Consider the following 17,223-nt stretch of genomic DNA (forward strand, 5'->3'; position numbering starts at 1 on the left):
TGGTGTGTGTGGGGGTGTGGTGTGTGTGGGGGGGGTGTGAGGGGGGGGGGGGTGCTAGTGGGGGGGTGGGTGTGTGGGGGTGTGTGGGGGTGTGGGGGGGGGGGTGGTGTGTGTGTGGGGGGGGGGGGGGTGTGTGTGGGGGGGGGGTGGTGTGTGTGGCGGGGGTGTGGTGTGTGTGTGGGGGGTGGTGTGTGTGTGTGTGTGTGTGTGTGTGTGTGTGTGTGTGTGTGTGTGTGTGTGTGTGTGTGTGTGTGTGTGTGTGTGTGTGTGTGTGTGTGTGTGTGTGTGTGTGTGTGTGGTGTGTGGGGGGGTCAGTCAGTGTGTGTGGGGGTCTGGGGGCATCAGTCAGTGTGTGGGGGGGTCTGGGGGCATCTGTCAGTGTGTGTGGGGGTCTGGGGGGGGTCCGTCAGTGTGTGTGGGGGTCTGGGGGGGTCAGTCAGTGTGTGTGGGGGTCTGGGGGGGTCAGTCAGTGTGTGTGGGGGTCTGGGGTGGGGTCAGTCAGTGTGTGGGGGTCTGGGGGAGGGTCAGTCAGTGTGTGGGGGTCTGGGGGAGGGTCAGTCAGTGTGTGTGGGGGTCTGGGGGGGGTCAGTCAGTGTGTGTGGAGGTCTGGGGGGGGTCAGTCAGTGTGTGTGGGGGTCTGGGGGGGTCAGTCAATGTGTGTGGGGGTCTAGGAGGGGTCAGTCAGTGTCTGGGGGGTCAGTCAGTGTGTGTGGGGGTCTGGGGGGGTCAGTCAGTGTGTGTGGGGGTCTGGGGGGGTCAGTCAGTGTGTGTGGGGGTCTGGGGGGGTCAGTCAGTGTGTGTGGGGGTCTGGGGGGGTCAGTCAGTGTGTGTGGGGGTCTGGGGGGGTCAGTCAGTGTGTGTGGGGGTCTGGGGGGTCAGTCAGTGTGTGTGGGGGTCTGGGGGAGTCAGTCAGTGTGTGTGGGGGTCTGGGGGGGTTAGTCAGTGTGTGTGGGGGTCTGGAGGGTCAGTCAGTGTGTGTGGGGGTCTGGGGGGTCAGTCAGTGTGTGTGGGGGTCTGAGGGGGTCAGTCAGTGTGTGGAGGGGTCCGGGGGGGGTCCATCAGTGTGTGGGGGGGTCCATCAGTGTGTGGGGGGTCCACGCGGGTTGCGCCCGGGTTTGCGCCGTGTGCCACCGCTTCCTGGGGGGCCCGCAAATGCCCGCGTCACTGGAGGGCTGAATGGTGCCGCTGCCAGCTGCTTCTGCGCATGTGTGGCGTCCTTCAGCGGCGCAATCACAACTGCGCATGCGCGGCATGGCAGCGGTCGTGGAAGTTAGGCGGGCCGTTAGGAGCGGCGGCGGCTATCGCCGCTGCATATGTCAGCAGCCGGGAGTGTGGGGGGAGGGGGGGTGGGGGGAGGGTGGTGGGGGGAGGGGGGAGGGCTGTGGCAGCGATTAGGAGCGGCGCCGCTGCCAGCCGCTTCTGCGCATGTGTGGCGTCCTTCAGCAGCGCCATCACAACTGCGCATGCGCGGCATGTCAGTGGTCGTGGAAGATAGGCGGGCTGTTAGGAGCGGCGGCGGCTATCGCCGCCGCATATGTCAGCAGCCGGGGGTGTGGGGGGGGGTGTGTGGGGGGCTGTGGCGGCAATTAGGAGCGGCGCCGGCGGCTATCGCCGCCGCATGTGACAGGGGACGTGTGAGCGGAGCGGCGTCCATTACGTGACGTCACTTCCGTTTCACGTTTCGCCCCCCATCTATCCAGTTTTGCTCTATCAGGACTAGGTGCCACAAAAGAAGTTTCACTTCAAAAACTAATTCCGAGTACAAATGAGAAATCTCCTAATCCAGTTCAGTTCATGTCCCCCAAACCTAAAAGAGGGGATAGTCGTCCAAGGTCCAATCAGGCAATTAAACCTGATATGCCAGTACAAAATGTTGCACAATTAGATAGGGAAATTTAGTGTATTTTCGAACAGTTCCAACAAAGTAACAAGTACCAACCACTAGTAGACTTTGAACAAGAACGTATTAGCTCTACCCAGTCTCGGGAGGATAAACCCACTTTTTCTTTTTTAGACTGGAGAAAAACAAGAGAACAGCAGAATGCCAGAGAAGCAATCAAAGATCTACTAGGGAGAGAAGGGACATCAAAAGACAGAAAAAGAAAAAACACAATAGAGGAACAAGAGGAGGTAGAAAGACTGGGCAAAATTCACAGACGGTAACTTCCACATACACCAACATATTTAATATTAGCCAATACCCTAATTCAAACAAAGAGAGAGAAGTACTTTCAAAAGGTCTGTCCTTTGCCCCAGTCATAGGCCCCAGCAGCTTTCAACTATATGTAGATGTACAGCGTTATGTCAGGAAGCTGTGCCTTAAAAAGTATTTTATAAAAGACGCAGCCTCCCGCCAGGACACTAGTATGAATCTTCCTATTAATCCAACACCTGCTGCTATTTCTAAATTTAAGAAACCTTCCACATTTTTTCCCAAATTCATAAGTGGTCCATTTGTCAATACTTTTGCACAAATGGTCACAGACGATTTGAAGCAACAAAGTCGGAACTACAAATTAAAAAAACATAACCTCAATGTAGAAGAGAAAAACCTGTTATGTGCACTTGGAGATAATGGTTCGATTGTTATTAAGCCTGCTGACAAAGGGGGGGAGGGCGGGTTGGTGATCATGGACAAATCCTAGTATATCCAGGAATCAATGCGTATTCTTGGAGATAGGTCCACCTACCAACCCCTTCCCGCCAGCACCCCATCATTCCCATCTTTTATATAATCCCCAAAATTCACAAAAATCTACAACAGCCACCGAGACGCCCGATCATATCGGGCATCAGGTCACTTACATCACATCTGTCACTATTTATAGACCACCATCTACAACCCTACGTTACTAAACTTCCGTCATACCTTAGGGATACCACCCACATATTGCAGACCCTCAATGACATTCAATGGTAGCCACATTATTATTTAGTTACAGCCGATGTCACGTCATTATATACTGTTATCGACCACGTACAGGGTTGTGATGCTATTGGTCAAGTTTTAGACAATGACCCTTCAGTTTCACCAGCATTTAAATCATTTCTTATTTCTAGTACACAATTTATTCTTTCACACAATTTTTTTAATTTTAATGATTCATATTTTTTACAGATATGTGGCACTGCCATGGGTGCCAGGTTTGCTCCTAGCTATGCTAATTTATTCATGGGCAGCTGGGAAAACAAATTCATCTGGTCCAGCTGCCCCTTTGGAGCAGACCTGGTACTATGGCGGCGCTACATCGATGACATTTTCTTCATTTGGTCCGGTTCACTACAGCAGCTAGAGCTATTTAAAGATTACATTAATAACAATTTATTTAATTTGAAATTTTTATTTGCATCTAGCAATATTTCTATAGAATTTTTAGATTTGGTTATCTACATCAACAATAACACACTACATACCAAAACTCACTTTAAGAAGGTTCAAGCTAATAACTATTTACATGCCAATAGTCATCACAACCCTGCGTGGATCGATAACATTCCCAAAGGGCAATTTATCAGACTTAAAAGAAACAGTTCCACAGCAGATGCATTTCACACACAGGCACAAGATTTCAAGAACAAATTCATTAATAGAAAATATTCATCAAAACATTTAGATCAAATCATATCAGAAATAGAATTAGTAGATCGGTCGACTCTTTTACAGTATAAACCAAAACAAACCACAACTACATCTCAGATACCATTCATCACACAGTACAACCAGATGGCCCCTGGCATAAAGAAAATCATTCAAAAATATTGGCCAATTTTAAGGAAGGATAAAGACCTAGCAGAAATATTACCCATTAAACCAAAGATAATATTTACGAAAGCACCCAACATAGGCCAAAAGCTGGCCCCCAGCTGCCCTCTAAAACGTAAAAGTTGTCAAATTAAAAATGGTATCAAAGGTTATTATACATGCAATACATGTACAGCTTGTAAATATAGTGCCAGAAAACTTTCCTTCACTTCTACCAAAACACGTAAGACATACACCATAAAACAATTTATCACATGCAATAGTACGAATATTATTTATCTCCTTGAATGTCCTTGTGGTCTGCAATATGTGGGGATGACTTCCAGGCCCATCAAACGTCGTTTATACGAAAATATTTATAACATCACTAGGGGCCTGGTCTCACACAATGTGTCCAACCATTTTCTCCAAGTGCACAATAAAGACCCAAAGGGCCTTAAATGTGTGGCCATTGAGGCCATGGCACTTAATTGGCATGGAGGTGATATGAAAAGTATACTGGGAAGAAGAGAGTCCTTTTGGATCTACAAATTACAAACTTTAGCACCGTCCGGATTAAATATAGAATTTGACCTGAAGCCCTTTCTTCTGGATAAATAAGATATAGGAGGCATATGTGGTATGTGCCATGCTTCATTTTTGGGTCGGTTTGATGGCTTAGGCCATTAGAACTGGATTAATATGCAGATACTCATTTGTACTAGAATTAAGCACTCATATGATTTCTTTCATCACTTTTATATATATTTATATATTATTATATGTTATTACATATATTTTATATATTATTACATATATTTTCAGTCTCACTATACACAGTTTTATTATTATTATTTATCTATATACTCACCTTTAGTTATTAGTAGATATCTTATTTAGTGATTCTTTAGATAGTCATTTCACATAAACTTTATACATCTATAAAGTATAGGATTGATTTTTATCAATCAATATTCACATAGTATTTTTAATAGATTAGCCACTTCACATTAAGGGCATACTATAGGAAAATATTGTTATAATGGTGACCTATATACGTAATGGTCACATCACATCAACTGGTGTCTCGATCCTCGTTCTGCTCAACATACTGTACTTCTCTAGATAGCCACTGGGCGTATTATTATGGTCTCTTTGGTAAAAATAATTGATTTGCAATGACTAATATGGAGTAGCATTCTAGAATTTCTATATGACCAAACTAATATACACTGTCACTACATTTATGTATGTTTTAATTAAGTGATGATTTGTTTAGAATGCTACTGTTATCTATCTTTATATTTATATTTATTTTCATTCAATTATGTGTATTCAAACCAGATATTCTCATGTTTTAATTGTTGTCTTTTGTTTTATTTGTCCATGTTTATGTTTGTATTTGCTGAGCATCCCAGTCCGTTCGTTAGTATACTGTACCAACTGCGCATGACCAAGTTTTGGGATATGTGTATTGTACCTTTAAACTGGAACTATACAGTCAGTGTGTGTGGGGGTCTGGGGGGTCAGTCAGTGTGTGTGGGGGTCTGGGGGAGTCAGTCAGTGTGTGTGGTGGTCTGGGGGGGTTAGTCAGTGTGTGTGGGGGTCTGGAGGGTCAGTCAGTGTGTGTGGGGGTCTGGGGGGTCAGTCAGTGTGTGTGGGGGTCTGAGGGGGTCAGTCAGTGTGTGGGGGGGTCCGGGGGGGGTCCATCAGTGTGTGGGGGGGTCCATCAGTGTGTGGGGGGTCCACGCGGGTTGCGCCCGGGTTTGCGCCGTGTGCCACCGCTTCCTGGGGGGCCCGCAAATGCCCGCGTCACTGGAGGGCTGAATGGTGCCGCTGCCAGCTGCTTCTGCGCATGTGTGGCGTCCTTCAGCGGCGCAATCACAACTGCGCATGCGCGGCATGGCAGCGGTCGTGGAAGTTAGGCGGGCCGTTAGGAGCGGCGGCGGCTATCGCCGCTGCATATGTCAGCAGCCGGGAGTGTGGGGGGAGGGGGGGTGGGGGGAGGGTGGTGGGGGGAGGGGGGAGGGCTGTGGCAGCGATTAGGAGCGGCGCCGCTGCCAGCCGCTTCTGCGCATGTGTGGCGTCCTTCAGCAGCGCCATCACAACTGCGCATGCGCGGCATGTCAGTGGTCGTGGAAGATAGGCGGGCTGTTAGGAGCGGCGGCGGCTATCGCCGCCGCATATGTCAGCAGCCGGGGGTGTGGGGGGGGGGTGTGTGGGGGGCTGTGGCGGCAATTAGGAGCGGCGCCGGCGGCTATCGCCGCCGCATGTGACAGGGGACGTGTGAGCGGAGCGGCGTCCATTACGTGACGTCACTTCCGTTTCACGTTTCGCCCCCCATCTATCCAGTTTTGCTCTATCAGGACTAGGTGCCACAAAAGAAGTTTCACTTCAAAAACTAATTCCGAGTACAAATGAGAAATCTCCTAATCCAGTTCAGTTCATGTCCCCCAAACCTAAAAGAGGGGATAGTCGTCCAAGGTCCAATCAGGCAATTAAACCTGATATGCCAGTACAAAATGTTGCACAATTAGATAGGGAAATTTAGTGTATTTTCGAACAGTTCCAACAAAGTAACAAGTACCAACCACTAGTAGACTTTGAACAAGAACGTATTAGCTCTACCCAGTCTCGGGAGGATAAACCCACTTTTTCTTTTTTAGACTGGAGAAAAACAAGAGAACAGCAGAATGCCAGAGAAGCAATCAAAGATCTACTAGGGAGAGAAGGGACATCAAAAGACAGAAAAAGAAAAAACACAATAGAGGAACAAGAGGAGGTAGAAAGACTGGGCAAAATTCACAGACGGTAACTTCCACATACACCAACATATTTAATATTAGCCAATACCCTAATTCAAACAAAGAGAGAGAAGTACTTTCAAAAGGTCTGTCCTTTGCCCCAGTCATAGGCCCCAGCAGCTTTCAACTATATGTAGATGTACAGCGTTATGTCAGGAAGCTGTGCCTTAAAAAGTATTTTATAAAAGACGCAGCCTCCCGCCAGGACACTAGTATGAATCTTCCTATTAATCCAACACCTGCTGCTATTTCTAAATTTAAGAAACCTTCCACATTTTTTCCCAAATTCATAAGTGGTCCATTTGTCAATACTTTTGCACAAATGGTCACAGACGATTTGAAGCAACAAAGTCGGAACTACAAATTAAAAAAACATAACCTCAATGTAGAAGAGAAAAACCTGTTATGTGCACTTGGAGATAATGGTTCGATTGTTATTAAGCCTGCTGACAAAGGGGGGGAGGGCGGGTTGGTGATCATGGACAAATCCTAGTATATCCAGGAATCAATGCGTATTCTTGGAGATAGGTCCACCTACCAACCCCTTCCCGCCAGCACCCCATCATTCCCATCTTTTATATAATCCCCAAAATTCACAAAAATCTACAACAGCCACCGAGACGCCCGATCATATCGGGCATCAGGTCACTTACATCACATCTGTCACTATTTATAGACCACCATCTACAACCCTACGTTACTAAACTTCCGTCATACCTTAGGGATACCACCCACATATTGCAGACCCTCAATGACATTCAATGGTAGCCACATTATTATTTAGTTACAGCCGATGTCACGTCATTATATACTGTTATCGACCACGTACAGGATTGTGATGCTATTGGTCAAGTTTTAGACAATGACCCTTCAGTTTCACCAGCATTTAAATCATTTCTTATTTCTAGTACACAATTTATTCTTTCACACAATTTTTTTAATTTTAATGATTCATATTTTTTACAGATATGTGGCACTGCCATGGGTGCCAGGTTTGCTCCTAGCTATGCTAATTTATTCATGGGCAGCTGGGAAAACAAATTCATCTGGTCCAGCTGCCCCTTTGGAGCAGACCTGGTACTATGGCGGCGCTACATCGATGACATTTTCTTCATTTGGTCCGGTTCACTACAGCAGCTAGAGCTATTTAAAGATTACATTAATAACAATTTATTTAATTTGAAATTTTTATTTGCATCTAGCAATATTTCTATAGAATTTTTAGATTTGGTTATCTACATCAACAATAACACACTACATACCAAAACTCACTTTAAGAAGGTTCAAGCTAATAACTATTTACATGCCAATAGTCATCACAACCCTGCGTGGATCGATAACATTCCCAAAGGGCAATTTATCAGACTTAAAAGAAACAGTTCCACAGCAGATGCATTTCACACACAGGCACAAGATTTCAAGAACAAATTCATTAATAGAAAATATTCATCAAAACATTTAGATCAAATCATATCAGAAATAGAATTAGTAGATCGGTCGACTCTTTTACAGTATAAACCAAAACAAACCACAACTACATCTCAGATACCATTCATCACACAGTACAACCAGATGGCCCCTGGCATAAAGAAAATCATTCAAAAATATTGGCCAATTTTAAGGAAGGATAAAGACCTAGCAGAAATATTACCCATTAAACCAAAGATAATATTTACGAAAGCACCCAACATAGGCCAAAAGCTGGCCCCCAGCTGCCCTCTAAAACGTAAAAGTTGTCAAATTAAAAATGGTATCAAAGGTTATTATACATGCAATACATGTACAGCTTGTAAATATAGTGCCAGAAAACTTTCCTTCACTTCTACCAAAACACGTAAGACATACACCATAAAACAATTTATCACATGCAATAGTACGAATATTATTTATCTCCTTGAATGTCCTTGTGGTCTGCAATATGTGGGGATGACTTCCAGGCCCATCAAACGTCGTTTATACGAAAATATTTATAACATCACTAGGGGCCTGGTCTCACACAATGTGTCCAACCATTTTCTCCAAGTGCACAATAAAGACCCAAAGGGCCTTAAATGTGTGGCCATTGAGGCCATGGCACTTAATTGGCATGGAGGTGATATGAAAAGTATACTGGGAAGAAGAGAGTCCTTTTGGATCTACAAATTACAAACTTTAGCACCGTCCGGATTAAATATAGAATTTGACCTGAAGCCCTTTCTTCTGGATAAATAAGATATAGGAGGCATATGTGGTATGTGCCATGCTTCATTTTTGGGTCGGTTTGATGGCTTAGGCCATTAGAACTGGATTAATATGCAGATACTCATTTGTACTAGAATTAAGCACTCATATGATTTCTTTCATCACTTTTATATATATTTATATATTATTATATGTTATTACATATATTTTATATATTATTACATATATTTTCAGTCTCACTATACACAGTTTTATTATTATTATTTATCTATATACTCACCTTTAGTTATTAGTAGATATCTTATTTAGTGATTCTTTAGATAGTCATTTCACATAAACTTTATACATCTATAAAGTATAGGATTGATTTTTATCAATCAATATTCACATAGTATTTTTAATAGATTAGCCACTTCACATTAAGGGCATACTATAGGAAAATATTGTTATAATGGTGACCTATATACGTAATGGTCACATCACATCAACTGGTGTCTCGATCCTCGTTCTGCTCAACATACTTCTCTAGATAGCCACTGGGCGTATTATTATGGTCTCTTTGGTAAAAATAATTGATTTGCAATGACTAATATGGAGTAGCATTCTAGAATTTCTATATGACCAAACTAATATACACTGTCATTACATTTATGTATGTTTTAATTAAGTGATGATTTGTTTAGAATGCTACTGTTATCTATCTTTATATTTATATTTATTTTCATTCAATTATGTGTATTCAAACCAGATATTCTCATGTTTTAATTGTTGTCTTTTGTTTTATTTGTCCATGTTTATGTTTGTATTTGCTGAGCATCCCAGTCCGTTCGTTAGTATACTGTACCAACTGCGCATGACCAAGTTTTGGGATATGTGTATTGTACCTTTAAACTGGAACTATATTTACTGGGACACACAGGGACTTTTTTGTTATTATCTTTGCACCCCTGAGGAAGGAAGCAAGACTTCAGAAATGCGTAGGGTGGTCCTGCGTGATACATTTTATTTATCTGATACCCCCCTTGGAAGCCCACTGCTGCAGCCTGACTATTGATCGGCAGCGAATCTGCCTCCATCTGCTATACTACACTACTCGGCGGAGCCTGGGCTAGACACCTCTGCAGGCAACGATCCCACGGCAGCCACTGCACATGCGCAGACTGAATTGGAGACGGAGGTAAACACCACAGACCGGAGAGGTCTGCTCCTGTGCACACAGGAGAGCTCCACGCCCAAACGCAGACGCTAGAGCCAGCAGCTGTTTATCCATAAGAGGGGATACTCTTTAATATATCCAGTGCCTGATACCTCCTTGCCTCTGGTAAGCAGGTACCTTGTCCTGAGCATGAGTGTCCTGTTTGGACCTTTTCATATGTATTTTATTCATGATACTGTATGTTTTAATTAAATGTGTTTATATTGCTAATTGTCACCTGTTGTTCTCAGCGTTTGTCTAGTACTGAGTGTGTGTTGTATGTTGGTTTATTGTTTGTTGCAGTATTATGCTATGATTTTTTTATCTTTTCATGTACCTATCACCACGTGGAGCACCTCAATGGACGGGCCACATCATTGATACTGGTTGTATATCGATATTTATTATTTTTTGACTTTCATTATTACTTTATATTATTTTTTAATATAGTGATATTAGTGCTGAGCGCCATAGATATAACATCTTTTTCAGATCCCAAATATAGAATTCTATCACTACATGCCAATTAGACCCTTTTGCGGAGGTATAAGGGGTGATTGATGAGATAGTTGCCCCATGGTGACTGGTTAGACATCTCAGGAGGATGGTGGGAAAGGTTCACCCATTACCATAGGGAGTAGTAAAGCATTGCTTAGCACTATTTGCACTGCTTTGACATACAATTGGTAGTAGGGTAGTTAGGGTGTTTGTAGTAACCGCTTGGCTACCTTAGTGGCCATGAAGTCATGGATAAAGAATGCCTTCATGACCATTATGGCTTCCAAGGGATTAAACAATTTCTTCAAGATTCAAGTTTCCTCAAAGATAGAGATACAAAATAGAGCTCTACTCACAAGTTTATAACTGAATTCTTCTTTAATGTGACAGCCAAGAACAGCTGAAAGACAACGTTTCAGGTCCCATGTTACGTGTGGCACCCTGCATACGGGACAAGGATTAATACTGACGCTCGCAAGCGCTCCCCCTTTTCACCTCCACAAAGGTCCGTCAAATGGACAATATCTCCTCTACAGGATCAAGGATTAATATACAGCTCACAAACTGCCCCACTCTTCACCTTTGCAAAAGTCCCTCAAATTAGTAATATCTCCCCTCAATCCGTCCCAATATTCCACCGCAACGAACTGCACACAAGTGAGCACGTGACTTAGATAAGCAACCAGGGGTAATACACACGGCTACTCAAGCCACCCCACTTTTCTCCTTCTCCAAGAACCAGTGAGTTAATATTAATCCCCTACTCAATTGCAAATCATAACTATCCACTGCCACCATCTGGGTATAATAATATATAATAATATATAATAAGATGTCAAAGGAATATTTGCCAGGGCCTCAGGTCCCTGTATATTATAGAATAAACTATACACACCACAAAAATCAGTTGTATCTAAATGTGCCCGAATCATAATTACTATCCCCAGAGCGTGCAATCAGTTCATTCAGAGCCCAAAGCATTACTTATTAAATGTTTTAATATATATAAAAATACAGTGCTTAGATTACAGAAAAGGTATTACAAAAAACATACAGTTACAATACAAAGCAGAAGAGAGAATGACTACGGCGCTCCCTATCAATTTAGTAGACAGTGTCTAGACCAAAAAATAGAGTCACATACACCAAGGGGAAGTGGATACAGTAGAAAACAATCTAAAAATACAAAAAAATGGTATTATACTAGCCCTTGGTTGAATCGGCTGCTCAACCTGAAGAGGATGATCCCTTGATCCTCAAAGATGTATGCAAAAATGGAGATGGTGAGCGCACATGGAAAACAGAGGGGACACAAATACACAATCTATTAAAGACAGACAAACCACAAAATCACCCTAAAATACTAATTAATCAGAGGATGGGAGGGGGGGGTTGGGGATATACAATGATAACAATAATAACTGTACTCACACGGCCGTGTGTGAGCCTAATCCTGATAGATGGTATATTTACACCGTCCTATGAGCCCCAGTCAATAAGACATCAACAGCATGGGACATCCACAGTCCCACCGGCCGTCCCACGAAGTCCCAAGAAAGTAGATTATAGGCAGGAAATTAGAGATATAAACTTTATTCCAGATTGAAAAAAGCAAATGTACACTTACAACTATGTTTGCACCAGAGTGCATACATATTTGTAAGTGTACATTTGCTTTTTTCAACATGGAATAAAGTTTATATCTCTTATTTCCTGCCTATAATCTCCTTACTTGGGACTTCGTGGGACGGCCGGTGGGACTGTTGATGTCCCATGCTGTTGTTGTCTTATTGACTGCGGCTCATAGGACGGTGTAAAGATACTAGATTCTAGCAGGATTAGGCTCACACACGGCCGTGTGAAAACAGTTATTATTGTTATCATTGTATATCCCCCCCCCCCCCCCCATCCTCTGATTAATCAGTATTTTTGGATGATTTTGTGGTTTGTCTGTCTTTAATAGACTGTGTATTAGTGTCCCCTCTGTTTTCTATGTGCGCTCACCATCTCCATTTTTGCATACAATATAAAGCAGAACAGCTTCTTAAAATAAAAGGGTAAAACAGAAAATCCTATACTTTACCAAATGCTATGGATTTTCCCCAGAGAGGCCACCGGCTAGGAACAGGAGGTCTCACATACTTTGTTAAAAGCATGCCTCTGGTGAGATCTGATTTTTAAAATCTTTTCCCCTGACTTAAATACATTTTTTCCTCATGGCACCAGCATAAGCCCACCCCTTGTAGAGGAGGCTTTGAAGCTCCTCTACCCAGACCATGTCTATAGAATTTGTGTAGAACAGTTGACACCTTGAGTGGGCTATCCAAGATGAACCCCTACCCCAATAAAGTCCCTTTGAAGTCCTGACCTGTTTCAAGCCCAGTATTTTGTATTTTTCTAAAACAAGGGTAGCTCCTTAACCCCTCAAGCACCACATTGATTAACTACATAATATCTCATGATATTACCATGACAGCGTAGATCCTTAGTGGTCCCTCACTTTTGCAGAGGTATGGGGGGGGGGGGGGGTGATTGATGGGATAGTTGCCCCAGGGTGGCTGGTTAGGCCTCCCAGGAGGATGGTGGGTGAGGTTCACCCATCACCTTAGGGGTTAGTAAAGCATTTCTTAGTACTATTTGCACTGCCATGACATGCAATTGGTAGTAGGGTAGTTACGGTGTTTGTATTAACCCCATGGCTACCTTAGTGGCCATGAAGGCATGCATAAATCATGTACACAAAGCACATACCAGATCCTGTTCAAGCCGTTGTGAAGTAAAAAGCATGCAATGGTTAACCAAACACACCTAAGAGCTCCAATACTGTACCGGAACCTATCAAGGGTCCCTTAATAACACACATTTGGACTTTAAGAGAGACATTGAGAGGCACAGTGACTCACATGTTGGTTTATTGTTATATAACCTGTGTTGCATAATAAGTGTATGATCCTCTTTTTTTAGGATCACCAATGTCTTACTGTGTGAGCCTATAAATATAAGCCCCTGTTACTCATAGATACGCATTGTGTTATACTGTCTGATCTCCACCAAGCTCTCCAATAGTGGTCTAGCAAATCGTTCAAATAGGGAAGTAGGACTTGGACCCCGCCCTAGGATATGTACAATCAGTCAGGGGAAATAAAGAGGTATTGCAGAAGCATTCTATGTAATTTTTTTTAAGACTGATTCATATACTGTAGTTTCACACCAGTTTCAATACATTTTCCAGAGGGGAAAATTAAGTTTTTCTTCTTGCGTTGGAAGATATAGATGTAACCAACGTTATTGCAACTTATTGCCCACTGCAGTGGGACCTACACAACACCCCAGTGGGAGAAGCAGCCATTGTTTTAAATCAGCCATGTGCGAAAAGGGGACTATCCTGCCATTTCACCTGAGAAAGCGTGCCACAGTTGGAATAGCTGTGGCTACATCGGTGGTTTTGTAGAGAGGAGAATGCTTACCAATATTTTTCTATTGGTCCAGTAATAGATTTGCCAAAGCGATATGCTGCCATGAATAGCTGTAAATGCAAAACATTGAAGTATTATGAAGGAAAGCATTTGGGGTCATATTTACTAACCAGTGCAACTGCAGAAGACACTTTACACCCCATTTACTGTAAGTGTGTGGGCAGTGAGATGTCTTTCGGCAACATAAGGTGTCTTATGGAATTGCACTGCTTAGTACTTTAAATATTTCCCTTGAGGCATTTCTTAGAGATACGGAGAACAAGCATTGCATATTGATCAAATAGCTTATCATTCATTTCCAATTAGACTTGAACATTCTTCAGAACTGTCTTGAGAATGACAACACACATAATTGACTAAAATTACTTGTTCTTCTACTATTTAACCCCTTCCAAAAACCTTTAAAAGATCTCCTGGTGTGCAGATGGACAATACTGTGAGTCATAGAGCAGCTATTGCTCCAAACAAATATAGCAGACCCACATTAGCAAAAACCTGTGTTGGGGATAATTTAACTTCTAAGAAAAAGATTTACCAACATTTTACACGAAATCACATTTTAACAGCATACAGTATAGCTTCAGAAATTCCCCTTTCCTTCATCATCAAACCGTACGTGAAGTCCTGACCTCCCTTTGAGTATAATTTATCAATTACTAGGTGAGCAAAACCTGATAAGCAGAGCAGGATTTTTGCCCAACATTGAACAAAGTAAATCTGAGCCCCTTGAAACCACCAATCATATGACATTTAAATTGTTGAACTTCCATTCCCAACCTCCATTTTAAAAATGTTGCTGAAGATACCAAAGCAGAGTGCATTTTGCTGATCAGAGGAAGCTCAAAACGAAATAAAAACACTTCATGTGAAACACAGCAAGTACTAGTTCACCTACCTGTTCAAATTAGAGCTTGCTTTTCGGCTTGGTTTCTTTGTGCTTCTGTTTTCTTGTTGGTAAACGCATTACTTTTATAGCTCAAAAAGCTGGTGTGGGTGTTAAATATATACATAATTGCTACTACCCATGCAAAAAAACACTGACTGATAATTAAACAGGAAACTCGGGATCTTCCCACTTGTGTTGAGAAACACCTTCATTTGTTACTTATACTCTCTTACCTGGCTTCCTCTTCTGCTGACTAAGAAATTGATACATTTATATGCATTTTTTTTATATCCTCATTGCAATAATTGTTACAGAAAAATGCAACCCTTCTCCCTTTCCTCACATTCTTCATTTTTTTAATACTTAACATGTTCCAACAACACATTTTCTGGCATATATCAAATTGTAACCCTTCTACTTCATACAAACATAGTAATTGACAATACAAATGTGCTACGTTTTAATGAACCAGGGCAAAAATGTCCACAAAGTTCCTTTATGTAAAGGATAAGTTGGAAAGCATCATTTTAATGACACAGTTCAGTATGGAAAAGTGCTTAATGCATTAATATTTAGTTCTAGTGCTTCTGTATATTTCCAACCATAATTTATAAGCTGTTTGGAATTCCCTTATTGTTTATTTACATTAATAATTAATGTTGTTTTAACAATAGGCATCATTTTGAGTAGTATTGCCCTTGCAAGAACATTTAACGTAAAGAAGATTGTCTTTTTACTGCCTTCATATTCCAAGTAAGACCAGGGGCGTAGCCATGACTTTGCGGGGGCAGTGGGTGACAGTCTGTACATTCTCCTTCTTGATTGCTTGGTTCCCCCACTGCCAAGTCCTCATCCCTGCTTGACCTGCTCACATGAAGCTCTTAAGTTCCGTCCGTGCCATACAGCCCACCCAGTGCCTCATTCAGGGAGAGTATTTTTAGATCAGGTGTTTGGGATTTTACGGAAAATAAATACTGTACATATTATCTGCGCTCCTCCCTTTGTGAGCAATGCAGCTGATAAAAGGAATGGCCTTACATTTATGGAAAAACAAAGCACAATTCCTGTGCTCCACCCAATCGGGCAATTAGGGATTTTACGCTGGGCCTTGCTCGCGCCGGCCCCTTCGCTGGCTACGCCCCTGAGTAAGACAAATTGTAGTAACATTTCTGTACTGTCCAGATAGGCCTGCCAAAAATATTAATGGAAGTAGCATTAAACCCGGTCCTGTAGAGGACATATTGAAGATGGCTGTCGCGGTCAATCAATAGGAAGCTATGTCATTTGTCCAATGGTGTTGCTGCTTCCTATTCTCCTGCAGGAGTCAAGACCCACAAAACATGTTATACAGTACGATTGCTATACTGTTCGTCACTGTCACGTATACACACTCACTCACTCGGACTCAGTGTGTGTGAAATGGGTTAACAACAAATTTGCTGCCCAGTTGTCTCACCTTCTGCCATGCCACCAAACTGAACGTCTACCCCATAAATCCTGACACCGCACTCCAATTCCTCTGCCACTGCTAGGATTCATTTTAGTGTAACTGAGGGCTTACACCTAAGGATTCGTTGGTCACCTTTTCCCAAGAAAAATACGCAAATGTAACAAAACAATGGTGAAACATGTCCAAAAATAAGACACTTCAAAAGGTAAACGGTTTCAAGCAGAACTCAAAGATTGCTACATTTTAGATATAACATAAGAAAACAGTTACCGTGCGTATACAGAAGATATGTTAAACTGTTCATGCAATGTCTTTATACATAATGTATAACCCTGTTCACCTAATGAAACCATGTATTTGTTACCATGTATCTGTCATAACTGTGCCCAGGATATTCTTGAAAACGAGAAACAACTCTCAATGTATTACTTCCTGGTAAAACATTTTATAAATAAAATAAGATAATTAGAGATACTAGACTTGAAACTTTTTGTTTATGGTTTTATAGTTCATAGTTTTATGACTTTCATTCCACATTCAAAAACTATAAATATGTTTACTGTTCTATTGCGTCAAATAAAGATTTAGTTTCAATGATAATTCTTCTTTGTCTTGTTAAAAACAAGACTGACAGGAATCTAGTGACGAACTGTTTTACAGTAAGTGCACACACCTTAAAAAAAAAAGCATCAGAAGTAGAGTTTCAACATAATAGGGATTATAAGAGATGAGTGCATAGGTACAACCAGGGAGACATAGACTGGGAAAATTAACAGTAGCATTTATTTAGCCCATAGCTTAAAAACTAAACAGCTTTTTGTCAACAAAAACAAATCAAACAGTCCTATCCCTTTGTAAGGGCTGACTCACACTTCCCAGTCCATATCTGCAGGGCTGGGCAGTTAAGGGGCGACTACAAAGTCCAAAGAGGTACCTACAGTATAAGCAGGGGGCTATTTATATCAGTTATTAAATGTTTTCTTCCACTCAT

At 42.3% G+C, this 17,223-nt stretch overlaps 1 protein-coding gene across 5 annotated transcripts in view; it reads right to left on the reverse strand.

Annotated features, from left to right (window-relative positions):
* The window catches only part of LOC142495812 (uncharacterized), a 151,874-nt gene that overhangs the window by 37,656 nt on the left and 96,995 nt on the right, over positions 1 to 17,223 (reverse strand). For 2 of the 5 annotated variants that reach the window (XM_075601797.1, XM_075601800.1), the window contains one exon: positions 13,888 to 13,946. In XM_075601797.1, the coding sequence (XP_075457912.1) occupies positions 13,888 to 13,940 (53 nt within the window). In that variant the 5' untranslated portion in view covers positions 13,941 to 13,946. Of the gene's footprint in view, positions 1 to 13,887; positions 13,947 to 14,791; positions 15,016 to 17,223 lie in introns of those variants that run through there. The other 3 variants (XM_075601798.1, XM_075601801.1, XM_075601796.1) reach the window with 2 other exon arrangements.

This window comes from Ascaphus truei, chromosome 5, assembly GCF_040206685.1.
Source record: "Ascaphus truei isolate aAscTru1 chromosome 5, aAscTru1.hap1, whole genome shotgun sequence".
NCBI lineage: Eukaryota > Metazoa > Chordata > Amphibia > Anura > Ascaphidae > Ascaphus > Ascaphus truei.